This window comes from Rhinolophus sinicus, chromosome 2 (assembly GCF_057876585.1).
Source record: "Rhinolophus sinicus isolate RSI-liver-muscle chromosome 2, RSI-T2T, whole genome shotgun sequence".
NCBI lineage: Eukaryota > Metazoa > Chordata > Mammalia > Chiroptera > Rhinolophidae > Rhinolophus > Rhinolophus sinicus.
In genome coordinates this window covers 68,656,246-68,679,568 of record NC_142502.1, presented here as the reverse complement: position 1 = coordinate 68,679,568, position 23,323 = coordinate 68,656,246, and the positions used below count along the sequence as shown (strand labels likewise).

Sequence of the window (23,323 nt, the reverse complement as noted above, 5' to 3'; positions counted from 1 at the left end):
TTTAAAAATAAACTTATCAAAATGGTTCACTATGTGTTTCTTACAGAATGGTAGACAGGTAATATACATTTAAAGTAACACTATCCTTTAAAAATTAAGATTTGGGGTAAAATTTAGTAGGTATTTGAGAATAACTGCAAAAGGAGACAATCATTTTTAACTTTAAGAGTTTTTAAAGGACAAAAGCCAAAATTAAGATCTTTTAATTAATGAGGCAAATCAGTTTAAATTCTAATATGTCAATAAATGAATGAGGTTCAAAATAAATATTATGAATTCCATGGTGTTAACAAGGGTTACCTTTTCACAAGATTAATTTACATGATAAATTTGTGAGAACTTCTGGCTTGGCAAATACACTATCCTTCATAAAATTAACATTCTGTTTGGAATGAGCAATTCTGGTTTCTCTTTAGGATAGCATTATCAATATTAATTATTATATTAAAATAATTTATTCCATGTAAGCCCCAAATTTATATCTGACTAAACAACTTAAAATTTTCCATGGCAAAATCCAGATTTTAAGAACATTGGATTTCACAATGGTTCTTAGAACCTGCATCACCAAAACAGGGTGTGTATGTGGGTGTGATTGCGTATGGAATCGCTCAAGGAGTCAGGTGCAGGACACAACAAAATAGATATAAATAATTCACGTGACTTTTGTCATCTCTTCATTTTCTCAGAACCACTTATTAATTACTAAGAGAAATGAATTACACAAACTACAAACAGCTTACACAAAAACTGGAGGAAGCTTTTTGTAACATTTTAGTTACAAATGAATTCTTCACAACTAGCATTCCCCAAAAGTTGTGTTTCCTGTCTGGTTAGCCAGCTGTTTAGCAACTTAAAGCAGAGATGAATATTTCCAAATGTGATTCCACTGATAAAATTATGTACACACTATGATTAAAGTAAATTATAATAAATTCCGAGGCTTAAAGAATAGCTACCAGGTTGGTTTTGGATTTCCAGTTTGATTACTGGGTTAGTGCCTAGCTCTGAATGTTACACTGATGCACCCAAATCCTACATGAAGTCCTAGCAGGGGTATGTACTGAACATCATCTGCTCTAAAGACTAGCAATTGAAAATACGTAGCTCTGCTCTTTAAGTACTGTGTGTTAGAGAATTAAGAGGAGTTCTCTGGTCCTTCTTCCCTTCCTTTACCCTGCCCCTTTCTTGGCTCTAGGCCTTTTCTTCAACTTTTATTTTCTAAATGTATGGGATCTATTAACAAGGACTGAAAAATAAAACAGCAAACAGAAAATTTAAGCAAGGGCAGGATGAAGGGTGGTAACAATAATATTTTAAGTTAACAAAAAGAAATTACCTGAGAAAGAAGTTATATTATTTTTCTGATTATATCTGAGTCTGTGTAGTTTGTGACGTGCTTAGATCTTAGATCTTTACTCATCCACTTCACAGATATTTTTAAAGAATGTTTCTCTTAGACAAGACCTGTGTCTAGCTTCTTAAGGATGTTTAAAAAGCAAGTGGCCATGACAACTATGTCTATGAGCAGGTAGCTCAGAGCAAAGCAGCCTCAACTCCCACAGCTGGGGCACAGAAATAGTCGACTTTGTAATAGAAAATTGTCCAAAATGACTCAGAACTTCACAATTAATAAACTCAAACATTTTCAGTATTATACCATAAGAAATTTTAGAAGCATTTAACTCACTAGCTGCAACATGGTCAAGTATCGTTTCCACCAAAGATACTTCTGAATCCATGGACCAAACGCAGTCAACCCGTAGTATGAGTACATAATCACATGGATGAAAGAATTCATCTGGGCTCCAAAAAATGCTTTAGGAAAACAGAATTACAAGACACAGAAAACTTAATTAGGCAATAAACCATTTGGACATGAAATAAATGAATCCATATTATTTTCTAACAATTTTGAATACAGATTAGGAAGACAAATTATAAAATAGTACTAAAGGAAAAGTCTTCTCTTCAGATCATGCTAGGTATGCTTAAAGTTCAGATTTAGTCTTTTAAACATAAATAAAAAGGGCGGTTCTTCAAATGCAAGGGAATTTCAAAGCAGCAAGTTTTTAAATGGGGTACTCCAGTGGTTTAAGTAGGCCCCAATACAGAAGTATTACTTTTTATTCTATCATTCTTGGGGGGAAATGTCACGGTACATATAATTGTTTAAGTACATTTGTAAATGTCTCATTGCCTTTAGATGTGCCAATATACATATCTACAACAAACCAGTACTCACTTCTTAGGCTTCTAAATAATTAAATGGAAAGTAGCAAGGTGAACTTAAAAGAATGAGCCTCAACTGTGAATTCAGATGATTTTGAACATCAACAAGACTATATACAATTTCCTTTGAGTAAGAACAAACAGGCTGACATAAGGCCTATTTTAGAGCAGGGGTGGGCTCTGGGCTGGGGTTAGGGATAGAGCCTTCAGACTGAGAAGTTCTATCTTGGTATCCTTTGGATCAGAATCACTAGAAGAGCTCCCCATCAAAATATTACTCTCTGCATTTAGGATTAGTTTATGCTCATCTCTGGGGCATAAACTTTTAAAGTAGTCATAGATAAAAAGCTAAAGCTTTAGTTTCTTCAAAATGAAATGAACATGGAAATAATTAACCAGGAAAGCAAGTTAAATTATAAACCAAGTCAAATTCCCAGGTTCTCATTACTTTGCACATAACACAGTTACATAATTTAAACATGCAGATGTGTTCCTGAAAATGCTCACCTTGTCCCCCTGCGACCCACTTAATTCCAATCCACCACAACGTAAACATTGTGCAGTGATGGTATACATGAAGGAAAGAGACTTGGTTATTTTTCTTCCTCAGAATAAAAAACACCGTGTCCAAGTACTCAATCCCTTTAGATACAAAGTACCACCACAGAGCACCAGCTATCTGTAAAAAGAAAAGAAAATCATGCTATAAACACCAGAACGACACTGTCATATAGTTTTTGACCCACTGTAAATAAATCCTAAATAATTTTCATTGCACAAAATGTATGAGTCATGGAATCATTTTTGCCTAAGTAGGTGTCAAACCTAGGCATCTATCCATGGGGAAAAATGAAAGAAAAGAGTAAGTCTATATCTACTCTGTACCAACAATTTAGAGAAAATTTTGGTCTGTCATACAGTCGGATTCCCGTGCAACCAAACTGCCGAATACAGAGCTGGAATCACATTCTCACTGCTGTTTTCCAATTTCATAGAGAACCTGAGGTACTTACTTTGTAAAGGTATTTCAGTTGTTCATGTTTAGCTTATATTATACTTCAGATAGTCCTGCAACCATGTTTATGTGTGGCAACTGGTCTCTGTTAGGGACTCTGTGTCACTTCAATATGTGCAGCAAAGTAAGTACCTAATCACAGTAGTTTGTACCGTGTTTCTCGAAAATAAGACCTAGCTGGACAATCAGCTCTAATACGAATTTTGGAGCAAAAATTAATATAAGATCTGGTCTTATATTATATTATGTTAGATAAGACCGGGTCTTATAGTAAAATAAAACCGAGTCTTATATTAATTTTTGTTCCAAAAGACGCATTAGAGCTGATTGTCCGCCTAGGTCTTATTTCCGGGAAACACAGTATTTATTAGGCAGTAAAATCTTTAAAATGATAGACTGAAACAAACAAAAACAACAAATTTTTCCTAGGTCGTAAATATAATCCTGCTTACATGAATAAGTCTTTTCTTTTCCTGGGCTCTAATTAAGACACCAGATGGTACAGAAAGATTATTTACTATATGTGCTGAGATTAAGGATACAAGGATCCAGTGAGAGGTGCCCTCTGCATACATGTTTAAGATATTTTACGAGAATCTTACTGTAATAGTAAGCTAAACTGAACTTCTTTAAGTCAAGTATTTTCTATCATATATGTCCTATGTACAAATAACAAAGAAAGCAGTACACATCTGAAGAAATCTCTGTATGTCAGGGGTTTGAGAGATTCATTCAGAGACAGGCTTACATGTTTTAGAGCTGATAGATCCCTTCCTCATTTTATACTTGTATATGTTGGATACCACGGGGTTTTGTTCGTTTTGGTTTCGGTTTTTGCTTTAAAAAAGCAAAATTATATTAAGTATGGGCAAAGAGGAAAGAGAAAGGCCAAAGAAAAAAATAAAGTCTTGTATTTACAGATTGAGAATTATTTACTGAATTTGCTTGGGTAATAATATTGTTGAAAATGATAAAATAAGTTGAAAATAGGCTTGAATTAGTTAACTACTCACAGCAACACTGTATTTAATATCCACTATTATGTTAGTACTTTAAAATAAAGTAACTATAACCATTTTGGCATAGTAAGCTTTATCTAGAAGGTAAGAGATGTCTTGTGTTTTTCCCCGTCTGGGCCTCTAAATTAGTCATGATTCATGCATAGTAATAAATAATTCTTATCTTTTGTTTTTAAACTGCATTAGACATATCTAAATAGCTACATCAAAGTGAAAAGTGATACTTCTTGTTTATGACAATGAATACAAAAACGAGTCCTGAGTCATTTATTCTACTACATCTAATGTTAGAGAAGAGAAGACAAAGGGATGAAAATTTCAAATGCAATCTGTTGTGAATCTCTGGTTCTTTCTTCTCCTTGATTAGTTCTCACAATAGCTAATTTTTTAAAGAACTGACTGTTTATGCATGCCAGGAGGGTCGGTTCTCAATTACCAGAGTGGTGTTTTTAAAACTTTATCCTAAAAACATTAGTATGTTGTTTCACCCAAGGGATTTTTCTAAGAGCAGTTCCGTAAAAGAAAGCAAGTTAAACACGTTTTCCTTTTCCTCTCCCCAAACCAAGTGAGACCACAGAAATCAGTTCTCCACTGAGGAGGTTCTCGGACAATATGGTTATCAGAAGAAAATTTCTCCTAGCCAGAAAATCTAAATAAAGTAGTCCTCTCGTTCTCTCTCGGTCATATCACACATTTCATTTTCTTGTTAACCATTTGTTTACATGACTATTGTCTGCCTCTCCTACCCTTCACTAGAATGTTAGCTCCACAAAGGCAGGGATCTCCTGTCTTTTCACCTTTGTCCCCAGTGCCCCTCACGCTATCTGCTTATGACTGATGTTCAGTACATATACAGTGAATGAATAAAACCAATATGGCAACCAAAAGAGTGATTTTTCGTCAGCACATAAGCTAATAGGGAAGTGAAGACATACAATCTTAAGTACATTAAGGCAGGTTGTTGGTCTTGGGTTTTGATGAACATTAGTACCGTGTTTCCCCGAAACTGAGACCTAGCCGGACAATCAGCTCTAATGCGTCTTTTGGAGCAAAAATTAATATAAGATCTGGTCTTACATTATGTTAGATAACATCTGGTCTTATATTATAGTGAAATAAGACCGAGTCTTATATTAATTTTTGCTCCAAAAGATGCATTGGAGCTGATTGTCTGGCTAGGTCTTATTTTCAGGGAAACACGGTATTTATATTGTCCAACCCAAAAGACTATTTTTTTTTCAAGGGTAGCTAATACATATTATATTATTACTATATGTATAGTACATGTAACAAAAGACATCTATATGTTTTTTATATGTATTTTATGTGTATATAATTTTTAATATGAACCACAGTACACAAGAGGAGTTCAATGCATACTTAATCAAATAAAGTAATTTATTATTTCTTCCACTTGAGTAAAATGGTAATTTTACTAATATAGGTGACTGGAAGGTAAAATATGATACCATTATGTTACTAGTGATTTCTTTTTCTGCAAATATAATAAAAATTGAGACTATATCTATACAAATTGTGCTATACTTAATTTAAGAAACATTATACAGTTTATAAAATGTGCTTTCCCTCAAACTTTCTTAACAAATGAATTAGACTCTTTATGAATTTCAGTTCTTGACCCAAAACAACAAAAATATAAAATATCATATTTACACTAAACATTGAACTTTTTTTTTAAGTACTGCATTCTAGTAATCCAACACATATTCACTCTCACACCATCACACGAAAGACAGATTTCATGTATGAAAACAGATTTTCAATTATGTGCTTTTAAAAAAAGCATAGCTTTACTGACTCAAAACAATCCAGTACACTCTAACCACTACATTAAAGTACATTTTTCACAGATTGGGGACCATAAAATTAAACCCACTTCGACTAATTAAGAGTATTTTTAATGTACTTACCCTGACTTCGTTGACATTATCAGAATAATCCACACTCTGACAAATATAGCTATATCCTGCTCTATATGATGCTGTGAATAACTGGAAAAAAAGGGAATAATATTTGGAGTAAAATAGATACAGCATTTAAAAACACTAAATATAATATGCAATCTTTCAGATTATTTTAAAAAGCAATATTATCTTCAAAAATTTCAAATGCATTAAACATTTAATGTGTTGGAATTTCTAAAATGTACTGTCAATTTATTTTAAAATCGAATCTAAATTAAAAATCACATTAAACTTTTGGACTGAGACATCAGCTCTATCTACTTCATAATATTAGGAGAAATTTTGATTGACCATGACTCAGATATAGGAGTTGCATTGATTTCTATTCTTGATCCAGAGTAGTTTGCATCTAACAAATTAGATAAAAGTTTCCAAATAAATAGAAGTCTTTGTTTGTTTGTTTGTTTGTTTGTTTTTACCAAGTTAAGATTCTGTAGGCTAAGATGACAATTAAAGAAAATAATTTTTTTTTAAAGGAGAGTACTATTTATTTTCCTGGCATCGTCAGTGCAGTTCTCTGGGTTCATATAGAATGTTAATGAGGAGTCTTTTGGGAAACAAATGCCTTTCATTCTTAACTTAAAAAATGGCTGTGTCAATCTAGCCTTAGGATTTCCTTACAAAATATCACGAAAATTTGCTGGTGCCCAGAAAACTATATGACAACTAGTAGCACCGGTTGTATAACAGTTAACTCATTTTACTTCCAACCCCAATACATTATGTAATAAGATTTAACTTGAAATTGCTATTTTACATCTGTATAATTAGATCATTTACAAACCTGAAACTTCTGAATAGGAATTATAAATAAATAGCTGCAACCTTTTACTGAGTACTTAATATGTGCTAAACACTAAGCGAAAATTATCTCACCTTTATCTTTGATACCCTAACAAGATAGGTATTATCCTGTTTTGTGGAGGGAAATGAGTCTCAGAAAAGTCAACTTCCAATGTCAGAACAGCTAAGCATTATTTTAGAATCCAATCTGTCTGCTTCAAATTCCATTTTACACTGTCCTATGCTTTATGTATATTTCATATTTTTGTTATCCAAAAATGAAAAATGTCAATAATATAAAATTTACTTTTAGAGTAGCTAACAGTTATCTTAGGGTACACTATTACATTGCTGGTTTTACATATTCTCATTTTTTAATTTCCAATAACCCTGGGGAATTACCTACCTCTCTGAAGATAAAAAGGTTAAGCAAAACCATCCCAAAATTATAGAGAATGAGCACTAAGCGTATCTGAAAAGCTTCTCGGGCCTTCATCCATTTTGGACCCAGCCATACGAACAGGAGATAAAGCGTACTTATACAAAGTGTAGGCCATGGAGACTGCATCAGGGGCCAATTTTCCACACGTTTATCTACAGAGAGAACAAAATAACATAAAATTTCATTAAACAATACATGTTTTACAAAATGAACATTTCAACTGAGTTTTCCTAGTTTGACCAAGTACAGATCATTGACTTTTGAGTCCCAACAAAAATACACGGCATAAAAACCAAAGAAATGAGACCAATTCTTGTGAGTAGTTTTTGAAAATGAAGTTTCATTACATATGGCACACATTATGTTTACAGAGAGCCCAGAGAGTAAAGACAAGAAATACAGCTCACTAAAACAACACAGGACAAGCTTGGGATGAAAGATTCCATAGATATTATTGTAAGGAGAAACCTGTCTTCCATATTAAGCATGTGAAATATTTCAGTGCAGCTTGGAAGCTGCTCCCTCCTACCTATGCCTAAAGCAGAAATGAATTAATACACTGAAAAGGGAGGGGCAATGGAAGCCATTTCCTGGGATATTTCTGGATACTGAAGACAAGAGCACAGTTATATTTCGGGGATTATATTAGAGATCATTACAGTTCTGTGATTTATTTAAATGGTAATCACCACATTCAACACATTTTTCTAACTTTTTCCTCAAGAACATGGGTCTATTTACTTTTTACCCAAGAATATAACCAATTAATGTGCTTTTTCTCTCAAGCATATATCCTTTACCTTACATATATGTAAATATATATATAGTAATACATTATTTCATTTAAAATAAATCAACTGTCTTTAATATTCAAATATGGAACCATGAATCAATTTTATAATAGAATTTTGTCACAAGTAAAACATTTCTAAGAGAAGCATGAAAATGAAATATGGGGATAACAAAAATACATTACAAAAAGATATTGAAATTAAATTTTATATCTCTAAAAGCTAATCAGCATTTAAAAGGTTGTGAATCTAATGTCTAGTTTATTCTTGGTAATATAAAACATTTCTATGTTCTATTTTGAGGACTATCATATATTTTTAAAATAGTAAAAGTAGAAAAAAATGTTCTACCTTTCAGCCAGTTCCTAAACCTAGCCTAAATAAATTTAACTTAATTGCTCATTACAATGTCTCCCTACTTAAACTGACACTTTTACTAAAACTATAAATGCAAAATAGCTTTGGATTAGATAATTGTGTCTCAAAATACTTTACTTAAAAATAAACCAATCTGTTTCTGTATATTGTCAACAGAAAATAGAATCTAAAGACATGAAGCACAAGCAGAACAATATTTAATCACCTAATCTCCAAACTCAGGAAGTGACATAATAACTGATTTCTATGAAATCAGAGTTGTTAGAAAGGTGGGATAGTGACTTAAAACACGTAGGAGAACATGAAAAACAGAAAAACTGTCTTTATTTCATAGTTTACAGAGGAGGCCTGCTATCCATCTATCCATGGAAATTAAGGTTCTATCACTTAAATCAAAACATATTCCAAAGTTAAACTCAAATACTTAAAAGACAGGAGAGAGAGTAAACCTCTCACAAGGAGGGAGTGGCCGGCTTTTGTTGAAGGCATTGTGTCGCCATGATCCCATCAGTGACTGTTCACTTTTCTTTAATGTTGTCCTATTATACTTCTATGACCCTATTTTTCCACGCTGAAGGCCCCCTTAAAACATGGGTTATTTATCTACTTTATTTTTCTTTATTATAGGACAAAACAAGCTGATACATAACCCCCTAAACTTTAAGGCCCTACTCTACTTCAGGTCACTAAAAAAGGAGTTGCTTGGCATGCATTTCCTATCCACAAACCAAAGGGCAAGTACTGTTTTTTCCATGAGATTGATACAAAGAGCAAAAGGACTCTTTTAAGGGATCATCTATGCAACAAAAAAAAGGAAGATAAATTCATCTGTAAGGAGATTCTAATTTCTAACATCATGTAGGTATTTGTCACTCTTACTACATAAAGAATTACTATTAACTTCAACGGAAGTTCTGAGCAGAAAGTAGAAAAAAAATTGGAGAAACAAGTCCAAAAATTTCCCTGAAATCAAGAATAAATAAAAATGCATTATTTTTTATGTATAATGGAGGTAACCTGTGCCATTCTCTCATTCAACAGAGAAATTGAAAGAGAGAACTGACAAAGAAAGAGACATGAGTAACAAGCTAAAGATCTGACAATATGAAACACTAACAGAGACCAATAGGAGAATAAAAAAAGTGGAGGGGAATAGATAAAGTGGAGGGCAATATGGCACAAATATAAATTCATTCTAGTAGATCTGTTTGTCAAATTGTCAAATTATCAGAGAAATCATGCAAGACCACCAGTAAACAGATGGATTGAGTTTTAATGCCAGCTCTGCTACTGTGCATAGGGCACAGGCTGTCTTCGTCCCCTACAAAACCTGGTAGAGAGAAGGTGAATTATGTTAGTGCTCCTCCAACTCTAAGGAGAAGAAGAATCACTGGTGGGGCATAGTTAAAATGCAGGTTCTGACTCAGTAGGTCTAGGGTGCAGCCCATTTTTAAGAAGATTCTGCATTTTCTTGGAAGTTCCAACTGATGCTATGCAATATTCCATCCCTAAAGTTTCTTGTGTTGTTTTTTTTTAACTTCTGAAAATTGTTACTTTTTCAAATAATAATTAGTAGGAAGAATGGAATTGAAAATGAGGGAAACTGGATCCAAAAAACAGACAATTTTCACTGATCAAAGGACCCATTTTGTGTTGCCAGAGTACCTGCATAGGTTTCTATTCCATTGCAGCACCAATCACACTGTCCAGTGACCTTGCTTTAAAATGTAATCACCCTGAAGGCAGGGGTTGGGTCTTTCATTCTTGTACTGCAAGGCCTATCGAGGTGTCTCAACATTTATTTGATGAATAAATGAGGAGGGGATAACTTTTTTTCATATTAGTCCTTTATTCTCTATCCCTTCAGTGAAATTCAGCGTACATTTATTGATATTCAAGGTTTCTTCAGTATATAGCAATCCTTTCCTACTGCTTCTTCCCAGAACCTCCTCTAGGTTGGTTCAGCTATAACTTCAACCTAAGTCAACGACACTTCATCCTGTATTTAGTGAATACATGTATGCTCTCTTAGGCTCAGTGTCTTAAACGCACTGCTTTCTCCAGGGACAGAAAGGCAATGCCCTCATTTCTTTGCCCAGCAATGCAAGTCATGCATTCATTCAGCAACCACTATACTAAGCCCTGTTTTCAGCCTATAGAAGCCCACATTTCACACCACACCCTTCTCAAATTAGCCCTTACAGTTTACAAGGGTCAGAGTGTTCTCAAAAATTCCACCTACAGAGATTATTATGGAAATTGTAGTAAATAATTGTCAGAGACCTGAACCACAGCATAACAACTCCCATCCTGTGAAAATATTTCTATGAATTCTTCCAGCTCTTTGCAATTACTTGTGTCTTTTTGAACTGCTTGTAGTAGTAATATTTCCTTTAGTACTTCTGACAAGGTGCAAATATCCTATACTTCTTTTCTATGTTCCCTTTTCACTAAAGAGGACTGAGTGCATCACAATAGTGTTACACAATGATATGAAAATTCACCATTACTAAACAGGTCCCACTACCCAAGTCTTGAATGAAAAAAAAAAAAATGAGGGATTAGAACAGCAAATGGAAATCATGAGTACTGAAGCTTTACATAATTTATAAAACCTTAAAATAATGACTATCCAGCTTTTCATTGATGCACTTGTTAAAATAACTTTATATGTTGCCTTCCTTCTAAGAAAGATGTGTGCATTTGCTTGTGTTTTTTTGTTTTGTTTTGTTTTTTTTTGCTTGTTGCCCCAGTTTTAATGAGAAATAACTGACATATTTCACTGTATACATTTAAGGAATACAAAAAGATGGTTTGATTTTTATATGTATAGTGAAATGATTAGCACAATAAGTTCAGCTAATGTCTATCTTCTCCTATAGATACAATAAAAAGGAAAAAAAAACTTTCTCCTTGTGATGAGAACTCCTAGGATTTACTCTCTTAACTTTCCTACACTACATCATTAGTATTTATTTATCTTATAACTGGAAGTTTGTACCTTTGACCATCTTCCTTCAATTTCACATTTCCTCACTATCCACTTCTGGTAACCACAAGTCTGATCTCTTTCTGCTTGAGTGTTGTTGTTGTTTTTAATAACATTTTAAAGGTAAATTAAATGCCCTATTCATTTCAGTTGCACTGAATCTAAAGGTAGATTATGCATATTAGAGTTGGAGAAAATATATTTCAAGTATGTTGTCAACATCCTAATTGTACACAGGTATGGGTGGGAATACATACCATTAATCTATTGAGAGACAGAGAGAGAGAGAGAGAGAGAAACATTCTATTAAAACCCTATCCTTCCTGCCACCACTAGAGTCAAATTCTGTCATGAAGGAATACCAAGATTCAAATGGGTTTTATGTAACATTCTTGGAAATTCTCTGTTTGAAAAGCTTTTTTGGAGGGGATCAATATGGCACAAATATAAATTGATTCTAGTAGATCTGGTTGTCAAATTGTCTTATTTGTGTATTATTAATATGTTTATGACTTCGTATGTTAGTGATTTTGCTCTTATTTTGAACCTATTTAATTAAGTCTTTCATGTCGCATGTAAACCTTTATCTAAACTAGAGTTATAAAATTTTAGATTTAGAAATGATCCCTTTATCTTAAAATGAGATTCATAGAGACTTGCCCAGGAAGGCAGAACAATTGCTTTATGTATCCTAGCCACTATTCCAGTACCACTCAGTCACCATGTCTATTAATTTTAAGGGAGAAAAATGTCCCAATTTCTTCCTAAATTATAGGTACAAATGATATTTTAAAATAGAATTGTGACTATCAATCATGTTCCTTCAAGGGAAAGAAACAAGAGAGACCTACAGAAGTTTCTTTAGCAGAAAAAAGGACAAGAGATATTCAAACAAACCAAGTTTCACACTTCCTTAGGTACTGTATCTGGCAGACCTATTCTAGGATCATGAATACTTTGGAAACCATGACACAAGGAGTTGTGGGAAAGGACTAAGGATGTTTAGCCTGGAAAAAAGAAAGAGACCTCATCAAATACTAATATACCTAAGGAGAGATCCAATTTATTCTCTATTTCTGGAGTATATTATTAGAACCAACGAAAAGAAGTTTTGGGGAGGTAATCATACCTAAATTCAGAAAATTTCTAACCACTGGGTCTTTCTTTAGCAGAAAGAGCTGTGTAAGCAGAAGGAGCTGTCTTTTTCATAATGAATTCCCTATCCTAGTTTTAAATTAAATTTAAGCAAATCTAAAGCTAAATATCAAAGCAAATCAAGTTCAGGAACCAGAGACTTTATTTTAATAATAATTACCAAGACAGATCACCTTAATCCTCTAGACCCTTAAGGGTTCACTCTTTCTCGGGAACTAGTTTCCATTTAGAACATTTTGACTGTTTCATAAAGCTCATGCCAAGTAGGACTGATGTATTTACAAACATTAGTTTGGTCAGCAAGCCCGCAATTTTATCTGTATTAAAAGGCCATATATTGTTTACACAACTATATGTGTTTGTCAAAACTCACAAACAATTCACTAAAAACAGATAATTTTATTATGTATAAATTATACCTTTATAAAACATGGGAAGAAAAATCGTCCACCTAAAGTGGGGCTGGTCTTGAACACCCTCCACCAATAGGTTTTTATTCTTAACCTGATTTGTATCTTAAAATCACATAGTGTGGTAGATACAACAGTCAGACTCTTTACCTCTTCTCATCTAAGTGATTTGGGGCAGGTTATTTTGTCCCTAACCTCTCAGAACTTCTTGCCTATTAGAGGAGAAGACAGACATGAAAAAATCATTTGCTTTGCAGGAAAAGGAGTGCAAAATCAGAGGCCAGTCTTAAGAATAATGTTAGGACAGGAGAGAGGAGAGAAGGCAGAATTAAGAACAGACATTTGAACTGTTTCTTGAAAAATAAAAGAGGAATTTGCCAAGCAGACAAGGAGGGAGGAAGGCCCTCCCTCTTACCTGAGAGAACGATCGGTAGGTATAAATAGCCCCAAAGCAAGAAATAAAACACTTATCTTAGAAACCAAGGAGGCCTAAAGAAAAAGAGACATACAATGAAAGATGGCAAGAATTACTGAAGATTTATAAGTCAGATCAGAACTGGGAGAGTCTTACAAACCATGGTGAAGAGGTTGGAATTTATCCTGCAGGTAATAGGGAGATACTTAATTGGTTAAAAATAGGGGATCACATTTGAAAAGTTCAAAAGTTCACTTTTAAAAGTTCATGGTGGAGGCAGTGGAAGAAGTACTGAAGAGGACATGTCAAGAGGGCGGGATCAGTTGCATCAGTGGTTCCCAAACATCTGTCTGTTGCCAGGCTGCCCACATAAGCATCAGCTGCTTATTAAAAGATAGATTCCTAGGCCCCACCCCAGATCTACTGAATCAGAATCTCTGTGGGTGGGGCCCAACACTATGATTTCAAAGTGCCCTGGTGATTCTGATGGGCAGCCAGACTTGGAGACCACTAGACTGCAAGAAATGATGGAAACCTGGATTCAGGGGGTTGTACTGGTGATGGAAAAGATGGGCAATATGAAAGTTACAAGAGTAAATCTACAGACTTAGATGTAAGGGGTGAGAGTGAAAGAAAAGTTCAGGAGAACTCCCAGATTTCTGGCTTGGCTGGTGGCACAGACGGTGAAGTCATGATCCAGGACAGAGCATAAAGGAAGAGGAGCAGATCTAGAAGGAGACGACCAGGTGAATTTTTAAACATCTTAGGTTTGAAGTACTTGTGGGACAGCTAGGTGGAGGTAGCCAGTAGGCTCAGCTGCAGAGGGCTGCCAGGGCTGCAGAAACACAGAGGAGTCACTGGCAATAAAAACCACATCAGAGTTGGAGGTCATAAGCGGAACAGCACATACAATGAGAGAATAAAATGAGCAAGGACTGAACCTTGGGGACCACTTACAGGAAGAATGGGAGAAATGGCAGCAAAGCAGCCAGAGAGGAAAGAAGAGAAAAGAGAAAATGAAGTCATGAAGACCAAGGGAATAAGGTGTTTCAAAAATGATGGGGTAGGCAACAGATTCTATAGATGAAGAATCAACTGTTCCTTTCTTTTTAATGAGGAAATACTATCTTATAGGGTTGATGTGTGACGATTAAGTGTGAAACTTTCTAGCACACATGGATGCCACAAAGTCATTCCTTCTGCGATTCCCTCTCCAGTCTAAATCTTCACACAAATGTGTCACGTCTGGAATAATCTGAGCCCCTCCCATTAAAAGTCAAGCCCTTCAATGTCTTTTAGACCTTTTCTTCCTGATCTAGAAGAGTTCTCTAGGTTCTGAATATGGACTCTCTCACATCAGACTGCCAGAATTAGAATCCTGGCTCCCTTATTTACCTGAATAAACCTGAGCAAGTTATTTAGTCTCTTTGACCTTATAGATGATAACAGGAGGTTGTTGGGAGGAATAAGATGCTATATATACAGTGTCTGACAGAATAAAAGCTCAACAAATGTTGGCATTGTCAAATATTATTGATAATTATCCAACCACTAAATCCTCCTCTCTTCCAAGAGTTAAACCAAATTAAAGAAAAACTACCATCAATAATTAATCTTAGGGAAAGAGTTTAAACTGAGAAGACAGAACATTTTATAACTTACCTACTGAGAAGACAAGCACATTTTATAATATATTCACGAGAGCAAATACATAACAAGTCTAACTCTGAATTTTGAATTATTCAGAGAGGCTTGGAAAAAAACCTCTTTTTAAAGAAAATGTAACCCAGATTTTAATAAATAATAAAATACTTGCAATCCATCCAGTAGTTTTAAAGTAGTGCAAGTCTTTTAGAAACCTCTACTTACATACAAACAACTATAATTCTTACAACAAATTACCACTATGCATATACATATACAGAATGGAACACTACTCTGCCATAAGAAAAGATGAAATAGTGCTATTTGCAACAAAATGGATGGATCTTGAGATTATTATGCTATGTGAAATAAGTCACATAGAAAGAGTCAAGAAACATGATTTCACTGATATGTGGGATATAAAACTGAAAGCAACAAAGGAACAAGACAAACAAACAAAGAAACAAAAACTTGCAGACACAGACAATAGTTTAGTGGTTACCAGAGGGTAAGGGGGGAGGTAGAAGACAGTGAACAGGGTCAAATATATGGTGATAGAAGGAGAACCGACTCTGGGTGGTGAACACACAATGTGATATATAAATAAATTGTACACTTGAAACCTATGTAATTTTACTAACCATTGTCACCCCAATAAATTTTAATTTAAATAAAAGTTACCACTAGGTACATTAAAGCAACGTCCTTAAAAGTCTCTAATAGACCTCTTTTTTTTTTTTTTTTTGAAAGTCTGATATCTTTTAACATTTTTTAGAACTCAGGATTTCCACCAGTCATCATGAGCCTTCTTCCCCAATTGGTCTAAACTGGTCATCTTCTCCCCTCAAAAAAATTAATAAAATGTTTAATTTTCCAAATTAAAAATTCCTAGAATTAACAAGAAAGAGCATAAGATTACAGTAGGAAATAATTCTAGTTGGGTGAGGACTTGGGAAGTCACGTGGAGCAGAGGGAGTGTGGCACAGGGGCAAGGAACAGAACCCGATGGAAGAACAACTGGATTCCAGCTCTATCGGTCATTTTTGAGCCCAAAGATTGTGAACCTGAAACTCTGAACCACAATTTCCTCCTAGGTAAAATGGGGTTGGAAGAGTGATAATAAAATTACCAAACCACAAGAGTTGTTCTGAGGCTCAAATTGAAAACCCTCTGAAGGAAGCCCCTCTATCTAACATTAACTCTTTTTGTACTTGAAAGTATTAAATATGTATTTCTTGTGAAACTTTTAAAGCTCACTGTGAGTATTTCTATCATACCATGCACCTATCCCGTCACTGTTTGCTTAATTGTGTCCCACAACTGACTGGGAAGAGGCTGTATCCCTTATCTCCATAGCACAAACCTGCGCAGTGTATGCACTCAGCAAACGGATGCACTCAACGGAGGACTAGCAGACTGAATGAAAATCACAAAGTATTTAGAAAATAAATTTACTATTATTATTCTATTAGTATTATTATAGCTGCTGCAACTATACACATTCAGGACATTTCAAAACTGCCCTTTTGATTCAGGTGAAAAAAGCAACAGTTATTGATCAATATGGTTCTAAAGGATATATAAGTCTCTGTTGGGGTGAAAAACAATAAAATGTTCTACAAAAAGCCATGTCATTGTTTGGTTTTATTAAATATATTTTAAAGTCAACAGCTGAAGATCATTTTTAAATTCTTCTTTTTCCATAGTAGTACACAGTAGCAGATTATCAAAGAAGTTAGGAATACTCCATTCACTTGCTATTCAAAGTGTGGTCCAGGCACCAGCAGAAAAGCGTCTCCTGGAATTTCACTAGAAATGCAGAATCTCAGGCCTCACTCCAGACTTACTAAGCCAGAATCTGTATTTTAATAAGATTCCCAAGTGATTTACACATTTAAAATCTAAGAACTGCTCTAGTCTGCTCAGAAATCGGGGCCTACTTTACATAATACATAGTCAAGTCATGAAAGTTTGACTAATTTGTTCCTAGAATCTACCTGAATAAATCAGCCACTTGTTTCTCTTCTAACAACATCTACATCTATTTAACCTACCATAAACAAAAGAAAAATACAAGCCTAACAACCAACTAGAGATAGTGAGTAGTTTCAGAGTATATTCAAGACATCAAGAAGTATGTATGACATATTATTTTCTAAAACGGTTCATCCTTCTTTAGTAAGTTAGCACCAACAGTGGAAAATCAACTCCATCTTTTCTTCACGCCAAGCCACTAATCACTAATGTACAAGTGGTATTGTTAAAAATCCATTTGCCTTTACTGATCACACAAAAATAATGGTAACTCAATGCCATATTGTACACTAAAAGCACCCCAAAGGTAAACTGCAGTCCTTTTTTTAAGGAGGTAGTCATGTCTTCCTCCATTTATTTTAAATAGGTGAGGACCAGGGCCAAAGCCCTTGATGTGTCTCTATAACAATACCTACCTAGTATGTAAGCAGCCTTAAACTTTTGTTAAAAGAAATTTTTAATGAAAAATGTAGATAACTGTTGTCAAGAAGAGTTTAAAAAAGATCTTATCTCTGGGAGAGGGATAAACTAAAGAATACCATAAGGCCCCTTCTAGGTTCCAGCCTAAATTATGGTGCTTCACATATTCTCCAAGCCAAGTAAGAGCGTGGGTATCAGTGAGGTGAAAAAGGCAAAAGTAGAGAAGAAAGGATCACACAACTCAGTACAATGATACAGGGAACAATCTGAGATATACTCTAAAAATAAAATGCAGGTTCTGAATGTGGTGGATAAATGAGAGATCGGTTTCCTGTTGAGTCAGGCTGATGAACAGGGGGAATTTCTGCTCTAACCCCCAATGTACTCAGGAAAGAGGATGATGGTTTGAGCTTGGAAGACAGCCTGGATGAAAATAAGGAAAGGGCAGTTCTTGCAGAATGCAGAGGTGAACCAGCCAGAAACTGGGTTAAAAAATGACCAAGAGGTCAGAGTGTGATGAGCAGACAGGAAGGAATGGGTCAGACCTTCACCAGCAAGGCCAGGGTAAGCTACGGTGTCTGAAGGTCTGAGAGAACAAATGGCCTCAGAGTCTGGGGCAGGGTTGGAACAAGACAGCAAAAATGTTTTATGTAACTCAGTTCTACCATAGTCACCCAAGACCCTGAAAGAATGAAGATGTTAAAAAGCAGAGGAAAAAATAATTTTGGTTCCAAGTTTGCCTAAACAGAGATCATGATAAAGGTAGAAAGCGAGACAAATTACAGAATTTCCCATAGAAAGAAAAGTAAATAGGGATGGAGTCAGAGGCTGCAAAGGAAAGACAGTAACATAGATGAGGTGAGGAAATCAATGCATAACTCAAGCTGAAAACTGATTACTCTGAGATTGATTTGGGGAGGGTTAGTACTAGATGAATAAGATCCAGGGAAAATCAGTTTACTCACTTGGAAAGTGGGGATACTAGTGCCTAGCCCAAAGGAAAATGAAAATTAAATAATAATACATAGAAAGCATTGGACACAGTGCCTGATACTCAGTAAGCATCCCATAAAGGTTCATTATTATTACTGGGCAATAAAACATTATTTGCTGGATGAATAGGGAGGCTGTACTGCTGTAGGAAAAGGTCACTCATGTGGGAAGGAGAAAGATCTTGAATCATTCCTAGATCTGTTCTTTTCCAGCCGTGTATTTTTAAGTCTATTTCTTCATCATAGAATGGTTAAATAATACCTACGTTGTAGGGATGCTATGAACATCAAATAAGATATGGTATATAAAAAATATATTACAGCATTTTATAATCCATAATGGTCCTACTAGAAGCTCAGTAAATAGCTGTGAGTTTCACCATGTGTAGATGATGTCTAAATTCATGGTTTTAAAAATAATGACATATTCATAAAAGACAGTTCATAGGGAAAAGGGAAACAATATCAATGGGGGGATGGAGCAAGAAGAGGTCTGGGGGAACATATTTTATTTAGATATATTTTTTATTACATATATTTTTATTAATGTATATGTATATATGTGTGTATATATATACACACACATATGCATATATATATACATACATATATACATATATGTATATATACATGCATATACATACATACATACATATATATATATATATATACACACACATACATATATATATATATATATATATAAAATGTTGTTACAAAAGAATAATGCCTCATATCCTGGAAGCCAAGATAGAATGCTGGTAAGTAGTTTCCTTCTCACCCAGTTTTCATATTTTTCTGGGCTTCTCAGAAAAAGCATTCGTAAAACTTCATCCCTGGGAGTTCAGAGTCCAAACACCCACTTTGGTGCTGCCAGTGATCTTAAGGCTTTAAGAAAATTGAAATGGTGTTTCCTTTGGCAAAAAAAAAAAAAAAAGAGACTGAGAGTACAGAGTATGAATATGTGTTTTAATGGGAACTTTGGCCAAAATCTTTTCTTTTGTTCTATAACAGTGAATTTATTCCTTTATACTAAGTAACAATAGTTTTCAGTTCTCATATTATGAAATTTGGCAAACACTTTTATAATTCACTTTGAATATACTTTTTTTTCTGGTGGTAGCCTATTCCATATATGGAGGTCAACTTCATCTTCTCAAGCTAAATACCCCTTTTTATATTTTATATGTAAATTATATATTCATATATATTTGTATGAATAAATGTATATAAATAAATATCACTCTTTAATCTCATACAACAGCCCTTACACTCCCTTTGATCATTTCAAATGTCTTTCTTTAGATTATCTCTGGTGGTATTATGACTCTTCAGATTTAGTATTCTAAACAGTGATACTATGTAGATAAGATAGCAGTATAAGATAAGGTAAAATAAGAGAAGATACATAGATTGGAGTATTGATTATTGCTTTCTAGCTTGCCTAGTGTAATGGGGGAACAAAACAACCTGTTTAGGCCCATTTCTACTATCGTGTTCATCTGCAAGTTATTTAGCTTCTGTGACACTCAGGAACTTCTAAACATATGGAAATAATGCCTGTCAGGCCTATCTCCCACGGTTGTTGTGAATTTCTTGGTAAAAACTGTAAAGCAAAATACAAAGGCAAGTTTGTCTTCCTTGTTATCTGCTACTTTCTAGCCCCTGAGAGACCTGATATAAGTGGAGTCATCAATATTTGTATTCTTGTGACTCTCTTATTTCACCTAGCATAACATCCTCAAGGTTCATCTACGCTGTCGCATGTGTCAGTGTTTCATTCTTTTTAAAGCCGAATAATATTCCATCGTATGTATATACCTCATCTTCTTTATCCATTCATCCCTCACTGGACATCTGAGTTGCTTCCCCCTCTTGGCTACTATAAATAGTACTGCTATGAACATGGGTGTGCTAAAACATATGAAATTCTTTAATAATATATATCTTGTGCCTAAGTTTTCATTTGACAAAGAAATAAAAATGAAAACAGAGAAGCTTACTCTTTGGCTACTCCCGTTCAAAATCATAAATGCCTCTATGTGAGGACACCTAACAGTAATTGACTCCTCAAGTGGATTAATTCATTTGCCTTTCAAATTCCAACATTTATATTCTAATTAAAATGTAAAACAAATAAAATACCATATTGAGGTATTTGTTTAAGAATGACAATATTCCAAGAAAAAGATATGATAAAAATAAGATTTTTAAACTTAGCCTTTGAGTTAAGGAACATACACCAAAACCATTTAGTTTCTTTTGTTTTCCCCATATTCTAAGACCTACAAATTTCTAGCAACTTTACAAATATTTTTAAATTTAAATTAGAAATGCTCACAGATAAAGTGCCTACAATTAAAAATGTTTTGTAATGATACATAAAATTTTGCATTTTTATAGAAAAATATAAAGATTAAGTTTAGACTATGGAAGCCACTGCTTTAGGAGATATGAAGATTCAATAAAGTGGCCTTAAGAGATCACGTAATTTCTGTGTTTTTTTTTTGAGATCATGTAGTTTCAATCCACTCACAGCACAGGTGTAAAAGTGAGACCTAAAGGACCATGAATAACTTGCCCAAAACCATGTAACAGGCCATCCTCAGAAGTTGCATATTATACGGGGGTTGCCAAAAAAATGTATATTCATGACTTGTATTCATCTTTTGTTATCAGTATATATTGAGTATTATAATTTTAATAGTTTTTTACTTTCTTAAAATGTGTATACATTTTTTGGCACCCTCTGTATATAATGTATAGTAAACTTATTCTTTAATGTTATTGCTACTACTTTTGACAAAATAGTTAATTTAAGGAATATTTAGATAATTAAATAGATAGAGTTTTATAACAACACAGTGCTATGTCAAAGCAGGTGTTTAAATATCTGTATCTCTTTGTTTTTCTATTCTTTTGCCTATTTCTTATGGAGCAGAAAAGAGAAAGTAAAAAAGACAAAATATGAATCTGTAATTTTTTTTTCTATTTGGGCAGCACTGATAACGGTTTTGTTGGGAAAGAAATGGAATTATTGCATAGAATGAGGTTTTTAAATTATTGATCAATGTGCGTTGATGTGAAATTGCTTTATCTATCTAAAGAACTTTTAAAAGTTGCACCTCTATCTAGAATTTTAGAGCCAGGAGAGACCTTAGAGACGACCTACTTTAAGTCTCTCAATGTACAGATGAAAAAAGTTGAGGTTGGAAAAGCAAATGGACTTGCCCAAACTCTCAAAGCTAATTAGTGGGAGATCCAGGACCAACACCTCGGTCATCTAAATCCAAGTCCAGTGTTCTTCCCATTGTCTACATCATGCTACCCCCCCACCCACGTCCACACGTATCCCAATGCTGCATAGGCAATGAAGGGAGAAGAATTATGTCTGATTTTAAAACTCTTAAAAGTAAGTGTTTTGTTGTTGTTTGTTTTTGCTTTTAAATAGACTTTATTTTTAGAGCAATTTTCACAGCAAAATTGAGTGGAAAGTAGAAGAGTTAGCATATACCACCTGTCCACTTCCATAATCTTACCCCACGATGCACAGCCTCCCTCACTATCAGAATCACACACCAGAGTGGTACATTTGTTACAATCGATAAACTTGCATGGACACAGCATAAGCACCCACAGCCCGGTTTTTTGCTAATTAATGATTTGATAGTTTGATTCCTTCGTTACATATAGTCAACATCAATTGAATTTATGGCTAAGGTGACAAAAATTACCAATTTTTTTCCTGTAATTTAGTGTGCTCCAAAACCTTATTAGTATTTAGCAAACAAAATACATCACTATTTGAACTTATGCTAGATTAAGGGGGTCATCTCTTGATACATAACAAATCAACAAATAGCTGTGCCATGCCTCAGTGTTGGGGAGAAAAATACAGAGATGTGAAAAGGTAAATAATAACGGTTTAAACAGTTCACGACAATAGAGTCACAGAAATAATGGCACAAGGAAGTACATGAGCAATTGCTAAAGGCAATGAGATCAGATGAAAGGATGAAGGTTCCAGGGTACCATGGCCAAGAAAGGCTTCATGAAGAAGGGAAATTGCACTGGACTCTGGTGAAAGGCCATCTGTAGAGTACACGGTGGGGGGAAGCCGGTGGGGGACAGAAGGCAGTAAACGCAAGGACAACAGTATGATATGAAACATAAAGTTAGACACAGTCATGTTTTACTCAAGGGTGAGCTTTCCAAGTTTGCTAGGACTGCAGGCCTGTGAGCAGGGAAATATTGACTGACCAGGTTAGAAAGGGAATTTGCTTTTGAAAGGCCATGTATTTCCTTTCTTCTCTTTTCTAAAAGTCCGAACTCACATGATTTTTAAAAATATAATACAATCTCATTCCAAGAGAAAATAAAACAATAGCACCTTGATTTGTTAAACAGGAGAAATGTCTTGATAATGAAAAGGAAAAAAAGAGTCATCTAAAGTGAGAAAAGACAAATTCTGTTACATAGCTCTGCTATATGTGCCAATATATGTTTAATTCAATATAATAAGTGACTCAAATCCAAAATAATATTCACGTTAACAATATTAAAGCATTTACTAATGACATTATCATATGACTTGAGGGGAAAAAAAGCAAATTGAATTT

At 34.4% G+C, this 23,323-nt stretch overlaps 1 protein-coding gene across 1 annotated transcript in view; it reads right to left on the bottom strand.

The window, feature by feature from the left end:
• ELOVL4 (ELOVL fatty acid elongase 4) overlaps positions 1 to 23,323 on the bottom strand; it is a 31,244-nt gene that overhangs the window by 2,822 nt on the left and 5,099 nt on the right. The window contains exons 2-5 of the mRNA XM_019729570.3: positions 7,441 to 7,628; positions 6,198 to 6,278; positions 2,740 to 2,911; positions 1,691 to 1,818 (exon numbers count right to left, since the gene is read on the bottom strand). Coding sequence (XP_019585129.1) covers positions 1,691 to 1,818; positions 2,740 to 2,911; positions 6,198 to 6,278; positions 7,441 to 7,628 — 569 coding nt within the window. The remainder of the gene's footprint in view (positions 1 to 1,690; positions 1,819 to 2,739; positions 2,912 to 6,197; positions 6,279 to 7,440; positions 7,629 to 23,323) is intronic.